Source organism: Oryx dammah, unplaced genomic scaffold (assembly GCF_014754425.2).
Source record: "Oryx dammah isolate SB20612 unplaced genomic scaffold, SCBI_Odam_1.1 HiC_scaffold_29, whole genome shotgun sequence".
Lineage (NCBI taxonomy): Eukaryota > Metazoa > Chordata > Mammalia > Artiodactyla > Bovidae > Oryx > Oryx dammah.
The window spans coordinates 49,680,857-49,705,557 of NW_024070213.1; the positions used below are offsets into that span (position 1 = coordinate 49,680,857).

General features: G+C 37.3%; 1 protein-coding gene across 2 annotated transcripts in view; it reads right to left on the bottom strand.

The window, feature by feature from the left end:
• The window catches only part of WASHC4 (WASH complex subunit 4), a 57,679-nt gene extending 35,096 nt beyond the window's left edge, over positions 1-22,583 (bottom strand). The window contains exons 1-14 of one of the 2 annotated variants that reach the window (XM_040234816.1): positions 22,421-22,583; positions 19,365-19,504; positions 18,432-18,485; positions 18,273-18,338; positions 17,441-17,486; positions 16,908-16,975; positions 12,492-12,574; positions 10,946-10,988; positions 10,199-10,302; positions 9,494-9,614; positions 7,759-7,882; positions 7,531-7,658; positions 6,538-6,698; positions 1,957-2,083 (exon numbers count right to left, since the gene is read on the bottom strand). In XM_040234816.1, coding sequence (XP_040090750.1) covers positions 1,957-2,083; positions 6,538-6,698; positions 7,531-7,658; positions 7,759-7,882; positions 9,494-9,614; positions 10,199-10,302; positions 10,946-10,988; positions 12,492-12,574; positions 16,908-16,975; positions 17,441-17,486; positions 18,273-18,338; positions 18,432-18,485; positions 19,365-19,504; positions 22,421-22,481 — 1,326 coding nt within the window. In that variant the 5' untranslated portion in view covers positions 22,482-22,583. Of the gene's footprint in view, positions 1-1,956; positions 2,084-6,537; positions 6,699-7,530; positions 7,659-7,758; positions 7,883-9,493; positions 9,615-10,198; positions 10,315-10,945; positions 10,989-12,491; positions 12,575-16,907; positions 16,976-17,440; positions 17,487-18,272; positions 18,339-18,431; positions 18,486-19,364; positions 19,505-22,420 lie in introns of those variants that run through there. The other variant, XM_040234817.1, reaches the window with a different exon arrangement.
• Between the last annotated feature and the right edge of the window lie 2,118 nt (positions 22,584-24,701).

The following is a 24,701-nucleotide window of genomic DNA, read 5'->3' on the forward strand; positions in this document are numbered from 1 at the left end:
ATACGTGAACCGTGAACTTCCAGATATTCAAGCTGGTTTTAGAAAAGGCAGAGGAACCAGAGATCAAATTGCCAATATCCGCTGGATCATGGAAAAAGCAAGAAAGTTCCAGAAAAACATCTATTTCTGCTTTATTGACTATGTGAAAGCCTTTGACTGTGTGGATCACAATAAACTGTGGAAAATTCAAAAAGAGATGGTAATACCAGACCACCTGACCTGCCTCAAGGCTGTATATTGTCACCCTGCTTATTTAATTTCTATGCAGAGTACATCATGAGAAATGCTGGGCTGGAAAAAGCACAAGCTGGAATCAAGATTGCCGGGAGAAATATCAATAACCTCAGATATGCAGATGACACCAACCTTATGGCAGAAAGTGAAGAGGAACTAAAAAGCCTCTTGACAAAAGTGAAAGAGGAGAGTGAAAAAGTTGGCTTAAAGCTCAACATTCAGAAAACAAAGATCATGGCATCTGGTCCCATCACTTCACGGGAAATAGATGGGGAAACAGTGTCAGACTTTATTTTTGGGGGCTCCCAAATCACTGCAGATGTTGATTGCAGCCATGAAATTAAAAGACGCTTACTCCTTGGAAGGAAAGTTATGACCAACCTAGACAGCGTATTAAAATGCAGAGACATTACTTTGCCAACAAAGGTCTGTCGACTGTGAAGAAAGCTGAGCGCTAAAGAATTGATGCTTTTGAACTGTGGTGTTGGAGAAGACTCTTGAGAGTCCCTTGGACTGCAAGGAGATCCAACCAGTCCATTCTGAAGGAGATCAGTCCTGGGTGTTCTTTGGAAGGACTGATGCTAAAGCTGAAACTCCAATACTTTGGCCACCTGATACGAAGAGTTGACTCACTGGAAAAGACCGTGATGCTGGGAGGGATTGGGGGCAGGAAGAGAAGGGGACGACAGAGGATGAGATGGCTGGATGGTATCACCAACTCGATGTACAGGAGTTTGGGTGAACTCCGGGAGTTGGTGATAGACAGGGAGGCCTGGCGTGCTGCGATTCATGGGGTCGCAAAGAGTCGGACACAACTGAGCGACTGAACTGAACTGAAAGGAGACACACATTCAATAAAGGAGCCAAATAGGTTGCAAATAAAAGGATGGTAACCGATGGACCTTGCAGACAGACCTAATTAAAAGAAAACTGGTACAGCTAGCTATGTTACTATCACACACACGAGACCTATGACAAAAAGCATTACCAGACATGATATAAAGTTTGACTTACCACTAAGCTATAACAATTCTAAATGTTATGTGCCTATTTAGTCTATAAATACATAAAAGTTGACAAAGCTACAAAGGATAAATAAGACAAATCTATAACACAGTGGAAGATTCCAACCCAATTATCTCAGTAACTGACAGAATATTCAGACAAAATAATTAAATATCCTTCTTGATACATATAAAATACCATGACCAACAAAAAGCAAACTACGTTCTTTTTAAGTGTACATGAAATGTTTGCCAAGGTTGTCCATAGCCTGATCCACCATGCAAATCTCAACAAACTTCAATACTGAAAGTATTTTCATACTGGGAGAAATCAGTATGGTAACTAGGAAATCCTCATGCATTTGGAAATGAAGAATTCTATTTCAAAACAGTCAGGAGAGCAAAGAAGAAATCACAATGATTTTTTTAAGTATTTTGAAGTAAAGAATAATACAGATACAACACATCAAAACTTATGGGATACAGCTAAGAAGTCAGGACTTGGAAGGAGTGTAGATTTGCATATATTAGATGCATATATTAAAACCATATATTAGAACATCTAAACAAGTCACACAGATTCAAGCTTACATAACCAAATCAATTTCAGTTTTAAACACAAAAACATATCCCACCCTTCACAGTTCTTTCACAGTGTACCTTCTGTACAGTGGATTAACAAATAAATGATCCAAACATTCTAAGAAGATGCAACTACCTGTATAAAAACATTACATCTACTGGTGAGGTCTTCAGCAAATTTATCCATTCTCTGCTCTTTAGATAAAATAGATTCCATTTTCATCATCCATGAGCTCACAAAGACGTAGTAAGACTGTACATCTCTAACAAAGGAAAATATTGAGGTTATTCAGCACAGGAAAGAAAATTTACTTCCATTTCTTCATACTGGCTAGAATAAAATATTTCCTGGCAGCAGTCAATTCATCTTTCAGGTTTTTTTTTTTTTTCAGATTTTCAAAATATACATGTTATACATACACACATAATTTACTTAAGCAACAAATATTCACTGAATATCTATACAGGCCAGGCATTGTTTTTCAGTGCTAAAAACAAAAAACAGCAGTAAACAAAACAGACAAAAATATCTGCTCCCATGAAGCTTATATTCTAGAAAGAAGAGCTGTGCAATAAAGCAATCAGTAACTGAACTCTGAGATGTCAGATATGTGCTTCGGAAAAAATATAGCAGGGAAGTGACTGGGGCAGCAAGTACAATTTTAAACACAGTGATCAAAGTAGCCTTATTGAAAAAGTGATCGTGAGCCAAGATTAGGAGGAGATAAATAAGTAATCTATGCAAATATACAACAGATGAGAATTTTAGGGAAGTAAACAACAAATGCAATCATCTCAAAACAGAAGAGTGTGTGCCATGCTCAAGTACTAAAAGAAGTCAGGATGACTGAAGAGCAGAGAAGAGGGGTGAGAACAGAAAAGGAGATCAGAGATACACAGGGGTGAGTGGGCTGGAGGAACAGGTAAAGCGGAGAGCAGAAAGGGATTTGTATAAGGCCTGGTAAGGACTTCAGTGGAAAGCCTCTGAAGTGAAGTTGCTCAGTCGTGTCTGACTCTTTGCGACCCCGTGGACTATAACTTATCAGGCTTCTCCATCCATGGAATTTTCCAGGCAAGAGTACTGGAGTGGGTTGCCATTTCCTTCTCCAGGGGATCTTCCTGACCCAGGGATCGAACCTGAGTCTCCCACATTGCAGGCAGACGCTTTACCTTCTGAGCCACCAGGGAAGCCCCTCTTTAGACTCAACCTTGTTGGCACTAAAGGGACCGGTTTTATGGAAGACGATTTTCCCATAGCCTGGGGGAGCTGGGGTGAATGGTTATGGGATGATGCAAGCACAATGCATTTATTATGCACTTTATTTCTATTATTATATCAGCTCCACCTCAGGTCATCAAGGCATTAGATCCTGAAGGTTGGGGATGCCTGCTAGAGGATTTGAGCAGACTGACCTACTCTAACTCTGAGGAGGATCAGTATCACTTTGGTTGGCATACTGAAAATAAACTATATAGGGGACAATGGTAAAAGCAGGAAAACCACTTAGGAAGTTCCTGTGATAATGCAGAGGAAAGGAGATGACAGCTTGAACCACAATGGAAGTATTTAGAATCTGAAAATAAAAGCTAACATTTACTGAATGCTTACTAAACGCCCAATCACTGTTATAAGCACTTTACACAAATTAACATTCAATCCTCACATTAACCTTATGAGGTAACTAACATATTATGATCTCCATTTTACAGAACAGGAAATTGACACACAGGGAAATTAAGTAATGGGCCCAACATCATACTAGAACTCAGCTGAGCCAGGACTTAAGCCCAAATCTAGGAAACTGTCCCAATCTGGAAAAGCTGAATCAGTAATAAAATTCTACTAAGCAGGTTGCTTATTAACACTACATCACTCTATCAATGCATATCAAATCACTCAAGATGAGAACTTTCAGGGCACAACTATTTAAGGTATACTCCTCTTTTATTTTAAAAACAATAAATTAATTTCAATTAATTCAATGTGTTTTTAAGGAGGTGAAACCTCACCATCAAATCTGAGAAAAATTATTTTGAGCCAGGATTTCATTTAACCACCACCACCAACAGTTGTACTCTGCCTCAAATGGTGCTAAAATTTATTATTTGACTTGTGGATATTTGATTTAAAAGTCTGGAACACAGATAAAGGGCAGAATGCCAGGGCAACGCCTCCACTTTGAGGAGAATGTGATCAGGACTCAAGCAGGACTCCTCTCGCCTGGGCTTTACTTCAGTGTTGTGAATCTGAGGTTTCTCTGGCAGAGTTATGACAGTGAAAAAGACACTGCCCCCTTCAACTCAAAGGAGCTCTTGCAGTGACTGTGTAGGTATATTTTTGGAAAAAAAAAAAAAAGAATTTGGAAACATTAAAATGTTATCATATGGGGGGAGGGAATCTTTGAAAGTCAATTTATTCAATTTTTTACTTAAGAAGACTCAGTTCCTACAGCACCTTGGACTGACAGTCCTCTATGTTCTGCCTATGCAGCTCTGGTATAAGGGTCATTAGTCCTCAGGGCAGCTTACACAACTCTGCTGCAAAGGCTCAAGAGCAGGCTGGGCACGGGTCTGCCTGGCCTCTCTGACATGTACCTAGCTGTGTGCCCTGGCAATATTCGTTTCTCTAAGCCTCATTTTCCTTACCTGAAAACGGGATGAAAATAGTACATTAGAGTAGTGTTAAGGGCTTGCGCTCTAGAAGTGAACTCCCAGCTCTGCCACACATTTGTTTAAATTTGAGTAAGGTCACTCTCTCTGTATCTCAATTTTCTCAGTTATAAAATGGCCATAACAACAGTATCTACCTCACAGGATTTTCTGATGATTAAAAAAGATGACACATATGAAGTTCCTGGAATATACTGGCTTACTCAAAGCACAGGGTAAACATTAGTTGTGATTTTACTATTTCCCATATGAGAAGATTGTTACAGGGTTTATGTAAGACTGTGTTTAAATCCTTTAGCAGAAGGCCTACTGCTGCTGCTGCTGCTGCTAAGTTGCTTCAGTCATATCTGACTCTGTGCAACCCCATAGACGGCAGCCCACCAGGCTCCCCTGTCCTTGGAATTCTTCAGGCAAGAGTACTGGAGTGGGTTGCCTAGAACAAGCTTAAAAACGTTGGCAATTACTATTAATATCTGCCATGTTCATCTTTTGGTTCTGATTGAACTTCTGAAACCACAGGAATTAAATCTGTTCCTTCTTCAACCTGAACACCCTCCAAATATTTTTAAAAAACACATCATTCTTCAGATTTCTCTTTTAAAGGTCAAACCATATAGAGACTTTTCCATTAAGTCTTCAAAGGTCATGGTTCTAACATCCTGATGAGCTTCATCCACGGATGCTGCACTCTGTGGCCCTCTTAAAATGTGGCACCACCGAACACTAATTATGTGACCAGTAAGAATTCAATGCAACTACCAATTCCCCTAGCCTAGACATGGCAACTAATTTCTAAAATTTGGGTACAAATATTAACGTAATCTAAATATAAACGGACATGTTTAGCAATTGTATTGCATTGTTAAAGAACGTTAAGCCTCTGATAACAAAAATATCCAAATCTTTTTTAAGATTACTGCTAATAAATCTGATTCCTGTCTCTCCATCCTACTGAACTCATCTCTGTAATCTAACCCCAAACTTATGTCTTCATCTCTCAACTCTGTCTTAGCATGTATTGGAGAGCCCTGAAATCTCTGTCCTGAGTAGTCCTGCCTGAATTGAGCTGCTATCACTCTCCATGACTTTAACCACAGGACTTGGGAGTACTAAAATATGCTTTAGGGGATCTCATACATTCCACACATACTCCTTTCCCACTGTGCAGGAGTGACACAACTTCCCCCTCAACAGTGAAGATCAACAGCAAGTGGGTAGTTTTCCATATTATCATATAACCACGTTACAGATAAAAACCATGATCAGTACCGGGCCAGTGGCAAAGTTCCATGACACCTCACTTAAAATCTTCATCTAGGTCAACATAAAATTTTAGCACTATACTCCAGGGAGAACGCAATATACTCCAGTGAGTAAACTTAACTGTTGAGCTAGATGATGAGAACATGGGAGTTCATTATACTATTTTCTCTATTTTGTGCATATTTGAAATTTTACATAGGAAGAGAAGCTAAAAGATGTAAATATTAGAAGAAAACTAGGAGTTAAAAGTATTCTTTTAGGGAACAGGACTAAGGTATAGGGGGCAATTCAGCAGAGAACAATTATTTTTCCCTTTAAGCCATTAGTACTTGTTAACTTCTTAAATACATGCATACATTATTTTCATAAAAATAAAAAAGGATGGCATCAGTCCTGCAAAAATCAACACTGAAGCATGTATACATGATGTTCTTATTTCATCAAATGGCACCTACTGCAGCGACTTCACTTCACACACAAAAAATATGTAATGCACCTGATAAAAAAGCATGTGTATGTATATATGAGTGTATGCACATGTATATGTATTTCCATAAAGCATAACTTGTCCACATCTCAAGCTGAGGTTTATGCCTAAAACATTTAAAACAAGAACACACTCCTAGAAAATAAATCTCGGAGAGACTGCCCAGCCTTTTCTCTGGTAATGAGTAACTATGTTTGATCTTATAATTCAAATGCTTTCCATACATTCAGAATCAGTGTAAGAGCTGAAATATAAAAATATATAAATATTTTCACTATGGGTACTTATAAAACCTACTTGGTAAGTGACTGCGCTTTCTGCTGTAGGAAAGTATCTCTGTGTATTTTAATGGCCTGAAGACTTTTTTTGTCCAGAAGTTTGGCAGCTGCTGGTATTTTCTGGATCAAAAAATTATCAGGAAACCAAATAATATTAGCAGTTAGAGTAATCGCTGGTACCTGAAACAGGAAATGTAATAAAGGGGGAAATCATTAAATGCAGGCTAAATAATGAACTGTTTAACAGTCTGACAACAGCCAAAGGAAGACAATTTATTTCAAGAAAAATAATGATAAAAAGATACTCATTAATATGAAAAATTATGTTAACATGGCACAGAATTCATGGCAAGGCATTCCTGTATCTGGTGTGGAGCATGACATTAATTTTATTCTGCCTAAATATTAAACAACATACATATGCATGTGCACACACACTTAAACACACTCATGGATTTTCAGATGAACAAAAATATGTAAAAATTAAACAGAAACTTGAAACATTACGACCTTTACTTTTACTTTATATTAGTGAAAAAATGCAAAATACATATCCAAGATGGCTGGGTTCTCATGGTCACTATCCTTGATTCTACACAATATTAAAATTTTCATCTTTGAAATCAGGCACCACACCATGGAAACAGCAAAGACAGGAAAAAAAAATTATTTCATATTTTTCCTACTTCAATAATGGGAATGAATGACAAAAAGAAGGAAAAGAAACAGAAGAGAAAAATGTAGTAATAGTAATAGGAAGTTAATGTACAGGAAAAGATCCAGAAAAGCACCTACTAATCTGTATTTATATTATGGGATATTTTTATGTACAATGTTACTTATTTTTGGACAGCTTAGTTTTTTAAATGAATATTATGCTATTAGTTTTATAACTATTACAAAAATTACCATTTTTGTAAGCAGGAATAAAACACATTTTAAAATATCTAGTTTTATCCAAAATCTTTTCCATCTATTCAAATTGAAAAAAACAGAAGTTACAAATTCTTACCTTCTTACAAATGTCCAATAAAGACTTGTAAAACTTTTTATCAACGGTTCGAAAAATTTGAAAGTGCAATACAAAGAGTCCACAAACTCCCACATACTTGTCTCTCTGATCAATTTCAGAAGGTTCTCCTTATAAAACAACATGAGAGAAAAACAGAGTATACTTATAGTTCTGCTTTAAAGGAAATGAAAACTTTACAAACAAAAACAAAAATGCATTTTACATTACCAAGTCTGGCCTCTACATTTGCAAAAATTGAGCGAATACTATGTGCAAATTCTTCAGCAAAAGTGCTATTTTTCGACACAGATACTCCTCCATTGAGAGAATCAAACTGCTGTTCTATACAGGCCTACACAGAAAACATTTAGAGAAATTTAGACTCTCATTAGTTATTATGACTTAATATGCTATGAAACAGAATTAAATAGTGATAAAATCCTACATTCATCATTTTAATTTTACTGAGGCTCAAGTTTTTAATCTAATCCAATATCTAAATCTTTCTGAATGGGAAATGTGTATATACTTATATATCTGAGTACCAGTTATGTGAAAGTAATAAAACGGAACTGAAAACCTGCAATCCTACATGAAGGGACACAGTGGAGCTTGGTAATGTACAGAAGATGTATCTGATGAAGCATGGGAAAGCATGTTTTATTATTTCAATTTACACTTTTAAGAAAAGACTTTATTTTTTTCTGGTTACAATTACTCTCTTAGCACTTTAATACATCACGTGTAGAAATGGCTCCTGGAAAAAGAATCAATGAAAGAAATTCTTCTAAAATTAATGGATTTGTACTTAAATTTATACAAACAAGAGTTGTGATCATTCTGTAAAAATTGTGACCATCTAAAATATAAAGGTAACCTTTAAATAGATTTTAAATGGAATATACAATTGAACCTTGATCAAGTGGGGGTTAAATCACATATAATTTATTGCTAGCCCTCTGTATCCACAGTTCCTCTCCATACTTGGATTCAACCAACTATGGACGGTGTAATACTATAGCGTTTACTATTGAAACTATCCATATGTAAGTGGACCCGTGCAGTTCAAACCCATGCTGTTCAAGGGTGTACTGGTAATGCAACTTCTGGTGAACACTACCAAAGCAGTGCCATCTAACAGAACTTCCTCTGATGATGGAAATGTTTTCTATATGTGCTGACTGGTATGACTGTTAGCCACAGCTGACTTTCCCCCCTGTTTTACTGAGATACCACTGGCATGTAACATATTAAGTTTAAGGTGTGAGGGCTTCCCTGTAGCTCAGCAGCGAAGAATCTGCCTGCCCATACAGGAGATGTGAGTTTGATCCCTGAGTCGGGAAGATCCCCTGGAGAAGGAAATGGCAACCCATTCCAGTATTCTTGCCTGGAGAATCCCATGGACATAGGAGACTGGAGGGCTACAGTTCATGGGGCTGCAAAGAGTCAGACATGACTGAGCACACACACAAGTGTGATAATTATACTATATGTGGCTATTAAGCATTTGAAATGTTGCTAGTATGGCAGAAGGTGATTTATTTTAAACTTAAATAGCTACATGTGGTTAGAAGCTACCTGAATTGTATAGATCCAAATTATATTCCCTGTGTAGGAAGAATTAAAACAGGCTTTTAAGAGGCTGTTTCACAAACCTAAAATCTAGAGATAAACAACAAAAAAATGCTTGACACAACTGTTTACATACTAATCCTCAAACAGTTCTATCATTTTACATAATTAAAAAAAAACTTTATCCCAAATACAACCAGTATACTGTTAATTTCATTAGCTACTAGATACTGACATAATTATATTTTACAACATAATCAATGTTTTAAGCTTAAGCACTTTTAAAGAAAAATACAGTCACAATAATATGTTATAAAAGTGCCCCACTACAATTCTGAGCTGGGTCTACTAACAGAAGCCCATTTATTACAGTCTGATACAGCTCTCATACCTGAAATATCATTCCATCAAGTAACTGCCCTTCTAGCTTCAGCAAGAACTTTTCAAATGGCTTTAGCTTTTCTTCCTGAATTCCAAACTTTGAAGGATTGTGATGGACAGATTTCAGTAACCTTGTAGAAAAGGAGGAGAAAGACCTTCAATTTGCCAATAAATTCTTATATTAAAACTATCCCCCCCAAATCAAAGTTCTCTATTTGTCATTATTTGGCTCTACACATTTGAAAATTTGAACAAAAACAATCCTAATATATTTAAATTTCTAATCACATACCTTTTTATATCATCTTCAATTCAGACACCTGGTACTCTCTAGACAAAATTTAGTGAAAACTTAATAGATTGAATAAAATAAAATGCCTTCACTTTAAAAAGTTTGGAATATAAAACAAAATAAAACCAAGCTGAGAATAAATGTTACTTGTATAGAACAAGGAAAATAAACTTGGGTCCTAAAATAGTCAAATTAACATTCACTACACTTTAAGAATTAGGATGCTTTATACAAGTATATCATACTCTCAAAAAGCCCATCTGCAATTAAAAGAATGGTTACTGTCTTCAAAGAAAATCTGAAATGAGATCCTTCTAAATATGTATCTTCAGGTCTCTTAAAGGATCTGTACTATTTATATTTATTTTTTAGTAATACATTAACTGTACAAAGAGAGCATTTTTAACATTTTAGTTGGCTCACCTTTTGTACATAGTCCAGTGGTCTTTTAACGTGATGTGATTATCAATAATTTCATCCAGGGTAAGCAAAACTGTTAGCAGCTCTCCCAAGTGCTCATACATAGTCTGTCAAAAAACCTTTAATGATTATCATTTAATCACTAGTTAGAAGTTAAGTTTCATGTGGATTTTAAAGTTAAACACACTTGGGATAATTACTAATTTAAAACAGTAGGAAAGTTAAGCTACAGATGAAACTACTAATCCTCAAGGTGGAACAGCCTAAAATTGTAAAACCCTTCACCCAAATTTCATCCTTAATCACGATACTGTAGATTCTCTCAGACCACTTACAGCAGGGGTCCCCAACCTTCAGGATCTAATGCCTGATGATCGGAGACAGAGCCGATGTAATAGTAATAAAGTGCACAAAATAAATGTAATGTGCTTGGATCATCCCCAAACCATCCATTCACCCCCTTTTCCCCCACCCCTGTGGTCTGTGGAAAACTGTCTTCCAAAAAAGTGGTCCCTAGTGCCAAAAACGGTTGGGGACCACTGACTTCGAGAGTCTGCATTGGGCCAATACTAGAAAGAATTACACTCACAGTGGGTCAATAACGCCTCATCAAGTTCACAAATGAGAGAAGAAATGCAAAAGAAAGAAATCCTTTAATAGCTTTGCAATAAGCGTAGTACTCCCCAATCATATAAATGTCAAAGTAAAATACACTAAAAATTATTATTTTACAAGTTAAATTACTTTTACCTGAAAATGAACTCCAGTTGTCTCTATAATTTTGGGTGCAATCCTGTAATAAAATAACATCCAAGTTTAAAAGAAAACCTCATTTTTTGGTCACAGTTTGTGTTTATTTTAAGGAAAAAGCCTCTTGGAATTTAAAAATGTATTTACTTTTATTTAGGCTTTAGTCACTAAAATTTACACAACACAAGTTTACTATCATAGTCCACACCCAAAAAGAGAACTACTTACTCTCCTTGCCTATACCCAACTTAGTGGGCAGGCATACGTCAATCAATACGTGGCCCATCTAGCTTGGGATGAAGCAGAGAAATAACAAAACTGATTCTCATTTATTGCTAAACTATTAGAATTTCTCCTTTTTCAACTAGAATCTTTGCTATCCTACCCAAACTGGCATTTGGAAACTAGTCCTCTCTCCAGTTGGGTTTATTTCTAGAGTTTTCATTCCTACTGAGAAAACAATGCATACAGATGGGATTACACCAAAGTCAAAGCACCAGGATAATTCAATTTTACCTCCCAGAAAGTCAACCTACTCAACAGTAAATAAATTAATACTTATACATTAAAGCACGTATAAATATTCCACAAGGTAGAATACTTTAAAAATTAAACACAAAATTCAAATAAATTTCATCTTTCTAGGACAGGGGTGTGGTAGAGAGGGGTCTCTCTGAATTACACACCAGGTTCTACGGGGGGCTGGGGTAGCTATGCTCTCATTCCCTTCTGCCATGAGGAGAACTTTAGTGAAAACACAGAACATAAAATAAGTATCTGATAGAGCAGAAACACATGAGAATGAGAAACACACTCTTCCCCTTTATAGAGAGAGTTAAGACGCAGCATGGTATAGGAAGAACAATGAATGGACCGGTGACCAAAAGAATCAGACTGGAACTGCTATGGAATTTTCGCAAATCTTTGGGCCTCAGTTATCTCTCTTCTCACAACTGACAACTCCTAATCATATACCTAAACAAAGGTATTTTAAGATTATAAGTGAGTGGGAAAAATGAAGTATAAAGTTTTAACCAAATGCAAGATATTACTCTATGGTGGTTAGGAATACTAACTATGACAATTTGATCATTTTTCTTGATTTGGGGCAATGATGTCCAAACCTGGAAGGTCATTAGAATTATAGATTACCTAGTCCCCTCTCCCTAAGGGTCAACGGTTTAAGTGTCACCTGATTCTAAGGAGCCAAGACTACTTCAATGTAAAGGAAAGCAGTAAGGAAAGAGAACTCAGTACATCCTATATTAGCCCTTTTCTCTACAATTAAAGATTGTTCTGTCAACATTCTCATTCAGACAGATTATGGGTTCCTGCACCACGGTATAAACTGTCTTACTAACCTCTGCATTATACACATCAAGAAGTGTTTAAAACATCATGCGTGTTCAAAGAAACCTGAATAATTGACTGAAGGAATGACTGAGTGAGTAAACACACAAAAAAACTTTTAGATATCTAGCTAGTTTAAGAAAAAACATTCCCCGCATCTCTACTAAAAATGCAAAATGACTTTAAAATCCATTACTTGTTACTGATATAGAGGGCAGCCAGCTGATGGACCACATTCATCACCACTTCATAGCACCTCGTAACAAAACAAGACAGTTCCTGAAATGACAAGTTGAGTATATAAGTTGAGTAAATGTCATCATTTCTGACTGAGTTTTATGTTAACAATGCTAAACATAAACAGAACTGTTTTCCAGTAAAAATCTCCAGTTAACCTGCAATAAGACAATTTCAAGCATCCTTCAAACAATCAGTTCTTCACTCACCTCCCAGGGTCATTTCTACCTCTTTGCCTCCATAGCATTTCATTCATCCTTGTATTTTAAGTCTTGCTTTCACTGCTCATATAATTCCTAAGTGACAGAGGCTGTCTTACTTCCTCTTTAAATAGCCACTGTCCAGTATGGTGGTTAATCTTCAACTGCTTCTCAATTTCTGCCTATTAAATGAACATCTAAATGAATGAAGCTCAAAAGCTGCCAGTTTAGAAAGTGTGACAAGGAAGGGAAAGGGTCTTCAGAAATCACTCTGAAATAACTTCAAATGTTTACAACCTTTAACCCTACCTATTAACAGGCTTGGCACACATTAAGTGAAATATAGATTTTCCCAGGAATACGTGTGTCATTCTTAAAGAGATGGGAATACCAGACCACCTGACCTGCCTCTTGAGAAATCTGTATGCAGGTCAGGAAGCAACAGTTAGTACTGGACATAGAACAGACTGGTTCCAAATAGGAAAAGGAGTACATCAAGGCTGTATATTGTCACCCTGCTTATTTAACTTATATGCAGAGTACATCATGAGAAATGCTGGGCACAAGCTGGAATCAAGATTGCCGGGAGAAATATCAATAACCTCAGATACGCAGATGACACCACCCTTATGGCAGAAAGTGAAGAACTAAAGAGCCTCTTGATGAAAGTGAAAGAGGAAAGTGAAAAAGTTGTCTTGAAGCTCAACATTCAGAAAACGAAGATCATGGCATACAGTCTCATCACTTCCTGGCAAATAGATGGGGAAACAGTGGCTGACTTTATTTTTGTGGGCTCCCAAATCACTGCAGATGGTGATTACAGCCAGTAAATCAAAAGATGCTTACTCCTTGGAAAGAAAGTTATGTCCAGCCTAGACAGCATATTAAAAAGCAGAGATATTACTTTGTCAACAAAGCTCTGTCTAGTCAAGGCTATGGTTTTTCCAGTGGTCATGTATGGATGTGAGAGTTGGACTATAAAGAAAGCTGAGTGCCAAGAATTGATGCTTTTGAGCTGTGGTGTTGAAGAAGACTCTTGGGAGTCCCTTGGACTGCAAGGAGATCCAACCAGTCCATCCTAAAGGAGATCAGTCCTGAGTATTCATTGGAAGGTCTGATGTTGAAGCTGAAACTCCAATACTTTGGCCACCTGATGTGAAGAGCTGACACTGGAAAAGACCCTGATTGAGGGCAGGAGAAGAAGGGGACAACAGAAGATGAGATGGTTGCATGGCATCACTGACTCCATGGACATGGGTTTGGGTAGACTCAGGAAGTTGGTGATGGACAGAGAGGCCTGGCGTACTGTGGTTCATGGGGTTGCAAAGAGTCGGACATGACTGAGCGACTGAACTGAACTCACACCTATCTTATTTAGAATCTAATTAAATTTATGGCTGTTCTAAACAATAAGCTCTCTGTGGGCAGAAATTTGTTGGTTTTGTGCACTGCTGTATCCCAAGCACCAGTAACAGTTTCTAACATATGCTAGGCTCCCAAAACATTTGTTGAATGTATAAAATGAAATTATATGCAGCTGTGAGATCCACAATTTAAATGTTTTAAAAGTGAAAATAATGCATTTAAATTTTAATTAAACAGCTCCAGTTATCTCTTATTAAACTTCTATAAATCTAATAAAAGCAAAGCAAAGACTAGAAAATGCAAGACAAATAGAAAGCACAAAGCAAAAGGCAGAAACGAGTCCTGATACTATAAAATTTAGACTATAAAATTTAGAAAAAGAACCAATTAAAACACAGAAATTTTCAATTATAAAAAAAAAGCAAAATCCAAATAGACCCAGTTTTAGAGAAACACAACTGAAACATAATGACACTGAAAGGATGAAAGAATAAAAAAGAATTTTAAAAAAAGAAAATGCTAACTAAAGTAGAGCTGGGGCAGTGATAGTAATATCAAATAGATTTTTATTAGCATTAGTATAGCTAATATGTATGTAACTATATATGTAATTATCACAGTTTAAGGTCATCACACAATAAACAATTAGATTTACTGGGAATTATTAACAATTCTAAACTCATAAGCACCAAATAAAACGTCCTCAAAATAAGAAATGCAAAATTTGACAAAACCAGAAGGAGAAACTAACACCTTCACTTCAACCTTGCAAATCAACATTTCTCAGACCCCAGCTCAGCAGGCTTCCTGTTAGGCTTTGTCAACAGGTGGCACTAAAAGGAGACCTAAAGGCAGGAAAAGGACATCTTTTCTATTTCTTGCTGTTTTTATCAACATAATCCAGGCAGGAGGAGTTCAACCCAGCAATGACAACTTGCCCCAGGCCCCAGCTTCTTTCAGCACTGCTGCTGCTGCTGCTAAGTCGCTTCAGTCGTGTCCGACTCTGTGCGACCCCATAGACAGAAGCCCACCAGGCTCCCCCGTCCCTGGGATTCTCCAGGCAAGAACACTGGAGTGGGTTGCCACTTCCTTCTCCAAGGCATGAAAGTGAAGTCGCTCAGTCATGTCCGATTCTTAGCAAGCCCAAAAGCAATATTCAATTTTAAACTCTACCAGCAGCAGCCAGGCAGCACTGATTCCTCAGAGCTATGATATTAACACTAACTCCATGGGGCTCCTCCTCCTAGCTCTCAGATTCTAACAACCTGAACCTTTTTCCTTTTTTACCCTAGATGTAGAGGTGATACTTGCGTCCTCTGGCTTACCTCACTGTTTTTCCTTTCAGCCCTCCAATTCTTATGTAACCAATTCTCTAGATTTAATATATATTCTTTTTTCCTTTAATTGAAGTACAGTTGATTTACAATATTTTATTAGTTTTAGGGGTACAGCAAAGTGATTCAACAATATATTTTTTTCAGATTCATTTCCATTATAGGTTAATTAAAAAAACTGAGTACAGTTCCCTGTGCTATGCAGTAAATCACTGCTATTTACCTATTTTACGTATAGTAGTGTGTACCTGTTAATCCCATACTTCTAATTTATCCTTCTTCCCACCTTTCCCCTATGGTGACCATAAGCTTGTTTTTTATGTCTGTGAGTCTGTTTCAGTTTTGTAAACAAGTTATTTGTATTATTTTTTAGATCCCACACATAAACAATATATTTGTCTTTCTCTACCTTCACTTATAGTATGATAACCTCCAGGTCCAGCCATGTTGCTACAAATGACATTACTTTATTCTTTTCTGTGGCTGAGTAATATTCCATTGTGTATGTATATACCACATCTTCTTTATCCATTCATCTGCTGACAGGCACTGAGGTTGCTTCCATGTCTCAGCTACTGTAAACAGTGTTGTATTACTGGGGTGCACGTTTACTTTTCAAATTAGGAGTTTTCATCTTTTCAGAGTATATACCCAAGAATGGTATTGCTGGACCAAATGGTTGCTCTTTTAAATCTCCGCTTTTGAAATATCCTGTGTGATACTTGCTTTTGGACTGAATCCTAACTGATATGTACCATCATAGAGGACAACTGCAACAAAATGCTCTCAATTAGGTGAGAAGACCAAAACAAAGTAGTAAAGATATAAAAGATTTGAACATATTAGCATGCCTGATTCAATGAAATATATCAAATCTTATATCCAACAGTCAGAAGGTAAGTGGGATTATGGCTATTGTTTCCTGATTTCTAGTTTTTGCTTTCGTCATATAAGCACTGCTTTTACAACAGGGAGGGGAGAAACAGAACTTATTTCATTCTTTTGATAAATCAAAAGACCTAGAATAACTTTACACTGTAAAATAAAACTTTACAGTAATGAAAAGTATATCTAAATTGAAACATCTGGTTAAAAGCATCATATGCTGCTGCTTTTAACACTTCATCCTTGTCCATGTAACAGCTTAATGATCTCCATTAGCCACTTTTTCTAACATAAATTATCTTTTCCTACTAAGTACAAGCTTTAAATTGTTTTAAGAGGCATGGTGATAAACTGTCCATAAATTAAATTATACAAAGAAACTTATTTTGATAGCTTATGTCACTAAAAATGCTATGAAAATCTTTCAGGAATTACAATCTCTTTAAATATAATCCAATGGCAACAAAGTGCCTTAACCTCAGAGTACAATTTCTCAGCATCTGACATTTCAGAACTCTTTTCTGATTACGTGATTTACTCAAACTTTTTTGGGGAAAAAGAAAAAAACAATAAAAAGTAAAAACCACTTACCTGTAAGAATGAAATAAATCTCCCCATTTGAATTTGACAATCACCTTCCACCATGCTGGAATCTGTAGCTTTAAAAGGCAACATGAAGAATATTTCAAGTTTTTATCTTAAAGTGAATCAATATCAAAAAAGGAAAATTATTTTTATTCATTAGGACATCTTCTAAACTGGATAGTATGAAAAATAGAATTTTACACTAAAGAGAAAAATGAAACAATCATTAATCACACAATTAAAAGCAACCATCTGTCCCACTATTTAATGAATTCAAGGAAAATCCTCATCTAGCTATTGTGCTTTGTAATTTACAAAAATATTCACCAATCAGTTTTACACAATTTGCTGCCGCTTGTTCACTGAGGTTTTCACCTGTTTCCTAAACAAAAACACAAACCAACAAACAAATGTGACTGTTTGCTGCTCAAACTAACACTTTACATGATCATAAAAGTCCTAGAATTGTCAGTTAACTTTGTTTATTTCAATCTCAAAAAAGGCACCACAACATTACAATGTGAAATTTTAAAACTTACCTCCTTCTCCATAAAACAAGAGACCATTATAAAATTTAGTTTCAGCCTGTTTAAAAAAATTAAAATAATTTTAAAGGTTGCTATTTTGTTTTTAAATTCCTAGGCTGTCTTCATTATCCTTATTTAATAATACACAGATGACTACATCATACACACAAATTTACTTAACATCAAAAACTGCTTATAATATAGATAAATTCAATCTATCTTTAGAATACCAAAGACACTACTGATACTCAGTTACTTCTTGATTTCTTTAGCCTTTACTTTATCTGACCACTCTAATTGTCCAACGTCCTCTCACAAGTTCATGAAAGCAAGCAACCATGTAGTACCAAAAACGTAAAAAAGAAAAATAAACTTTTTAAAAAATATAAAGAAGAAAAGATGAAGTTTACCATCTACCAGTTTCAATGGCTCATGGGTGAGGAAACACGAAACATTAAAAATTTGAACCTTTTTTAAAAAAAATCAGTTATATCCAGAAGATCTGGTATATATGACAAGTAATACAGAAGGAATGCAGGCCCAGACTCAAACCATTACTACCAATAAAATGTTAGATGAGTGACACCCTCTTTAAGCTTCAATGTTCTCATCTATTCCTCACGTACCTCCCGGAGTGGTTATTACTGTTAATAGGGTTAGCATGGTGTTTGGTAAATAGTACTTAGTGAATGGTCTCATTTATTATTGCTAAAATAAATATATAGCTCACCCAATCTTCATGAAATATTTGTGCACACTTACACATATAAGCACATATTTGCTTTCTTTTTCATATTTGCTTTTAAATCATGTTTTTAATGTCTTAAAGAGTACAAATAATTACCTCATATTTTAATTTCTTGATTTCACAACAAAGTGCTGCATAAACAGTGATGACTTTGTTTAGGACCTAGTTTCACGAAGAAAAATACAAAAGGAAAGAAGTAAATTGCAGAAGACAAAGCATTTAAAAAAACAGATTTTTAGGTTTAGGAATCTGTACCTTGTTTTCGGTCTTGATGAGTTCCAAAAGGGAAGACTGTTCATAAGGCAAAAGCTATAGAAACAAAGGAAAATAAATTCCTTTTTAATTTGAAAAAAATCATTAAAATTCTCAATACACAAATTGAGACTAGCTCTATTTTACTGAAAGTTGTGTTAGACCCTGTACTCAGCACCCATCCCACAGCTGATGGGGACTGCTACCAAGCAGAGGATTTCTTTCTGGAGTGGTGAAAATGTTCTACAACTGACTGTGGCACAAGTCTATGGATATACTACAAACCTAAGAAATTGTATGATACATGAATTACATCTCAGGAAAGTTGCTATTAAAAAAGTCAACACTGCTGCCTTAGGACAGCTGTCTAGCACATAATAAATGCTCAAAAAATGTTATTATTTTAGTAAGAGGCTATAGTTTCAAAGATGAAACAAAATAGAACCACCTCAAAATGGAACAGAGAAGCTTATTTTATATATTAAAAAAAAAAACCTCCCATATTAAGAGCCCCTAAATAGCATAAAGGAGCTTTTGAAAAATCATGGAAATATTCTTTATCTTGACTGGGATATGAGTTACAAGGGGATAGATGTTTGGTAAAATTCACTATACAATATATTTTAAATCTACGTACTTTTCTGTATGTAAAATAATCTTAATAAGAAAACAAAGCCCGAATATGCTATTCCAACCCTCTTCATTTTCTTGATAATGAAAAACAAAAGTCAGCTCAAAGACTGGCGTTTGCATCATTCTTTAAAAAAAAAAAAAAAAACACATGCATGGCTTAAAGTAAATTAACCATGTTTCTCCAAGTTTCTTTTAGCTCTCTAGATTCCAAATAAAAATACATATCCTATTTTTGAACACTGTTTTCAAGGCATATATGTTCTGAAAATGTATACATAAATTAAAAATAAAACAAATTCCAACCTTTAATGCTATAGGATCAAGATTGAAATCCCAAACATCTCCAATTGAGTCATCCAGTGCATCCTCAATTCTTCTCAATTGAGAGGTATACTCCTCAAGAAATTTCCCATAATTCTTAAGCTGGACTTCAGCATGAATTTCTAAATATAAATTTGAAAAGTTTGTGAAAAGTAATGAATTACAAGACATTTACTTCAAATAATCTCAAAAGTCACAGAAAAGTAGCTACTAAGCATTGTTAATGTATCACCCTAGAATGTCTGGACTTCTTGAAAATAAAGTTCTAAAGTTAAACAGTAATTGAACTTTGTCTTTTCCAAGTATAATAATGGTACATACAGTAGATGGTACTTTAAGAAATCATCTTAAAACTGTAACTTTAAAGTACTATGAAAAAGTCACTATACCATTTACCACATAATCTAAACAATCTGAAAATGCCTTGGACAACTCAGTGTCCTAATTCTCTATTTTAATCATAAATAACTACTTTGTGCAAAAAACCTGATTTAGGTGCAAAAATCTGAGCTGTCATAGAAGCAAAATTTTTAACTGTAATGCTCAATTACACAGTAAACTACACCTAAAAATACACCTAAATATTGTTTTTAAAATGATTTTAGATCTGCTTCATCATATTATTTCTGTAATGCCCCAAATTTATATTGCTAATTTTATATTTATAATGTCCCAAGATATATTGTTTTAATTATCATAATAGAATCAGAAAAGCCAGTAAAGGACACAGAGTACAGAATATTGTATTGATACTTACAGACTTTACACAATAGAGGACTCCAGAAGTCATTGGACTAAACTGGACAAAAAAGTTTCCCTACTCATCAAAATTAGTGATAAAGAACCTGCTTGTCAATGCAGGAGATGAAAGAGATGTTGGGTTCAAAAAATCGCCTGGAGGAGGGCATGGCAAATCACTCCAGTATTCTTGCCTGGAGAATCCGAAGGACAGAGGAGCCTGGTGGGCTACAGTCCATAGGGTCGCAAAGAGTGGGACAGGACTGAAGTGACTCAGCCCCATACATTGTATCATGACTTATTCCAAAGGGAGGAAATTCAACTCCAACTCAGATTCTCTTGCTGATGTGAATTACTTTATTCAATTGCTGACTTCTTAAAAAAGTAAAACTTTTCTCTCCTCAAATTAGCAATGCAAAGCAACTGTAAATATGTTTCAACTCAGTGAAGACCTAGCTTCACATTCTCCCCTATTTTGCAACTAATGTTCAGAATCAGGTGGATTCATTTAGTTAATACCTGGAATCAGGTGATCCATTTAATTAAGGTTCCTGCTTTATTATAGCGTTAATCTAGGCAATTCTGGAAAACAATATAAATGAGTCATATTCCAAAAATTAATGAAAACCAGGCCCAGAGAAGAGAGCTCTTCCCTCCCTTATAGCTTAAATTTTAAAAACTGTGTAAGATTCTCAAAATCCCAAGTACCTGTCTAATTTTCAGCTACAAGGGAAATGACCAAAGCTGCATTTAACCAGCAAATGACTTCTTAATGACAACGCTAGAAAAACATGTCAATGAATTATTCATTTAGTCTGTTTGGAAATTAAAGTAGCAGGCAAGAGAAAACCTGTAATAACATTAAAGTTCCTTGCCAATAAGTTTTTAAGCTGGTAAAAGTTAAAATAAGATCTGAAATAAGAACTCTACAGTGACTCTTCAAGAGCTAAATTCCAAAAACCTATTAACATGCTTATCACTTCCAAGAGACTGAATTCCTTTTTTTATCTTTGTGTGGAAAATATTTTTGAGTGAACCAGATTGAACTGATTCAATCTACCTGAACCATTTTCAAACCCAAACATATCTTCAATCCAATATTTCACAGATACAGAATAAGGAACCGCTATCCATAAAACTTCATGCATGACAAGGTGCAGTTCACTTTAACAAAGACAGAATCCTCTCCACAAACAAGTTGAAAGATCCTGTCACTACCACCAGGATTGTTTTTTCATGCTGTGTAAGAGCTAGTAACTCATGGAAAGTTTTGTGAGAAACTGCTAACTATCCTGAATTAAACTCACCCTTTTGACAGGCTAAAAAAACCTAAATACATCTAATGTGTCTGTCTTTTTTACATGTAATTTTAAAAAACTACACCTTTTGAGAAAACTACATAAAAAAAACAAATTCACAAAGCAGTTAAGGCCTATTATCTCTTATCTGAATCACCTATACAGATTCATATTACCAAAGATAAGAAACAGATTGCCAATTTGTATTCATCTTCAGTAGTTTCAATGAAACAGCTTGACCTCTATCTAAATTTTGCTACGTGGAACTGAATTTGTTAGGTTTTGGGGGGTTGGACTTCTAAATTAAAATGAGACAATCCAATTTTATGAAGTAAAATCTGCAGGAGATATGCTCTTAATTTCTGAAACCTGTCTAGGTGCGCTGGAAACCACGGGGCGTCACTTTTTGAAAAATACCACTAAACCTAAATAAAAGACATGGAAGGTAATAAACTGACGTTCACGTGTTTGTTTTTCACGCGTGAGTTCTTTTTCGCTACCTTCTACAGTTCTAAGAATATGAAGGCAAAAACACTCAAAACTTCCCAAAGTTGGTTTGGGAGGAAAACGAAGAAAAACAGGAAACCGAAACAGGAACCTGGACCTCAACCTCACCTAAAACTGCACGCTCGGAGGCTCTGGCGAGAGTCCCAGGGGACCGGGGACAAGGCCGCCTCTGCTCCCCAGGATGCGGACCTTCCCGGGGGTGCCCCGCCCGGGGCCCCGGCTGCAGCAAGTGGACACGCCGCGCCCCCCGGGCCACGGCGCGCTCCGCAGGACAGTCACAGCCCCATACGCCAAACTCTGGCCGGGCCTGCCTGACCCACCATCACTGGGGCTCCCGACCCCGAAAGTTAGGTTCGCGAGCGCGTCCCTCTCACACCCCAAGGCGCAGAAAGCTGCGCGCCCACCGCAACGCAAAGCCCTCCCGCAGGAGCGCTGCCCGGACGTCGGTGGGCCGATGAGCGTCCACCCGCAGCCCTCGCCCTGCCGCTCCCTTACTCTGTGAGCCGTCGTCTACACGGTCGAACTCCCAGTCCGGGGACAGAGTCTCCACCGCCATCACCCCAGCGCCTCCCACAGTCACAGCCCAAACCAGCCTTCGCTAAGACCGCGGCCTCACCCCGGCGGCCTGTAGCAGCACGTGACTTCCGGCTTCGGCCCCGCCCCCGCTCGCGAGGGCCAGCGGGGCTAGACGCCCCTGCGGGCCGCGGGGGCCGCTGGGAAACCGAGTCCTCCGCGGGGGCCGGTGAGGCAGCCACAGCCGTGGCGATGGCGCTTTAGGTGTCCCTTGGTTCCTCCTTGGGCGTCGCAACCATCCAGTTCATTTCTCACGCCACAGCTCTATACCTTCCGTTTAGCCCTGCAGTCTCCAGGAACTTTTTAATAGTAGAAGAACTGCTCCCTCATTCTAACCTAAAGAGGGCAAAATTGATGGGGTGAGGGCTTAATAGGAAGGCGTGGTCCACTAGGACATAGCCGTCCAGGCACTTCTTACCAGAAGCTCCTTTAGCCAACGACTTCCCGGTCGCCAACGTCCGAACTCTTGCCGCTCTTGTCCTGCACTCCCAATGCAGGTTGCTCTAGAGGGGGAAGAAAAAAAAAAAACACACATACACAAAAACGATGTGCAAGAGGAGTTACTTTATGAACACATTTAGACGAGGAAATTTACTACTCTGTTTATCTTGCACTCAACAGCTCTCATCTTTCGTGCTTCGTGCTCAGGCATGTCCGACTCTCTTCGACCCTATGGACCATAGCCCACCAGGTGATCTTCCTGACCCAGGGACTGAACCGGCATCTCCTGCATCGGCAGGTGGATCCTTTATCACTAAGCCGCCTGGGAAGCCCCGGCTCTATTCATACCTCTTCTTAAAAAGCCAGAGGGAAGAAGCGCAGTTGAAGTGGCTACCTGTTGTTGTTGTTGTTCAGTTGCGTAGTCATGTCCAACTCTTTGAGACCCCATGGACTACAGCCCGCCAGGCCTCTCTGGCCCTCACCATCTGCTGAAGTTTGCTCATGTTCATGTCCATTGCATCAGTGAGGCCATCCAGCCATCTCATTCCCTGAGCCCTCTTTTTCTGAACCTCGGTCCTTCCCAGCTTCGGGGACTTATCCAATGAGTCAGCTGTTGGCATCAGATGACCAAAATACTAGAGTTTCAGCTTCAGCATCAGTCCTTCCAGCCAGTATTCAGGGTTGATTTCCCTTAAGATTGACTGGTTTGATCTCCTTACTGTCCAAGGAGCTACCTGTGCCTGCCTGTTAACAGGCTTTTCAGTGAGCAGGGATCTGTGTTACTCAGTAATGCTACATGTCTACATGTATTTGCACAGCAGTGTTCATTGCTGCATGGTTTTCAGTAGATACTAGTAAGAACCCCTGTGCATGTCCATCCATGGGGAGTAATTACATAAAGTTTAATATGTCTGTACTGTGAAATACTGGATAACTGTTCAAAGAAATGTGGTAGATTTATAGAGACATGAGAAACTTACAGGAGGTAGTTGCAGGAAAATGTGTATTTGTGGTTACATTTGTGTTTTCATATAAACCTGTACTGGCATATGTGCATGTAAGTAAAAGAAAGAGAAATCACTAGACAGGACAGTGGTCAACTGGAAAAGAGTGTGTATTGGTGCTTAGAAAGTGAATTTTCAAGTTTCATTGTGTCTACTTACATGTTTTTTAATCTTTAGCAATGAGAATTTGTGAAGGTCTTCTGTAGTCTTAAATAGGACCAAAAATAACAAAGCAAGTAAACAGCCTCTTGAGGAACATTCCTTGAGGCCCCTGAATCTGCAGTTGGTCAAATATTTGAGGACCCACTAGGTACCAGGCACCATGCTAGATGTAGAGATTGTTATGGAAAAAAACAGACAAGAAAGGGGGATCCCACCCCTGTGGTACTTGCAGTCTTAGTGGGCATTTTAGAAAGGAAAAAAAGAAAAATTTTGAAAATAACAGGAAACATCAGTGCTGAATGGTTAGCAAACTTTTTCCTTTTACTTCTGTGTGATCATGAATTTGACTGTGCTATATTCATGTTTGTGCTAATCACTGTAATTAATCCCCTAGTAGCTCATTATGATACATTGAAATTAAAGGTCAGAGCAATTTGAATCTGCATATTCACTAATCTATTAAATCAGTGTGAGAGGCAGTTTCATTTAATAACTAATAGCACAGTTTCTACAGTCAAACTGTGTAGGTCTGAATCATAGCTTTGCCACCTACTAGCCATGGGGTTTGGGGCCAAGTACTTTAACCTCTGCCTCAA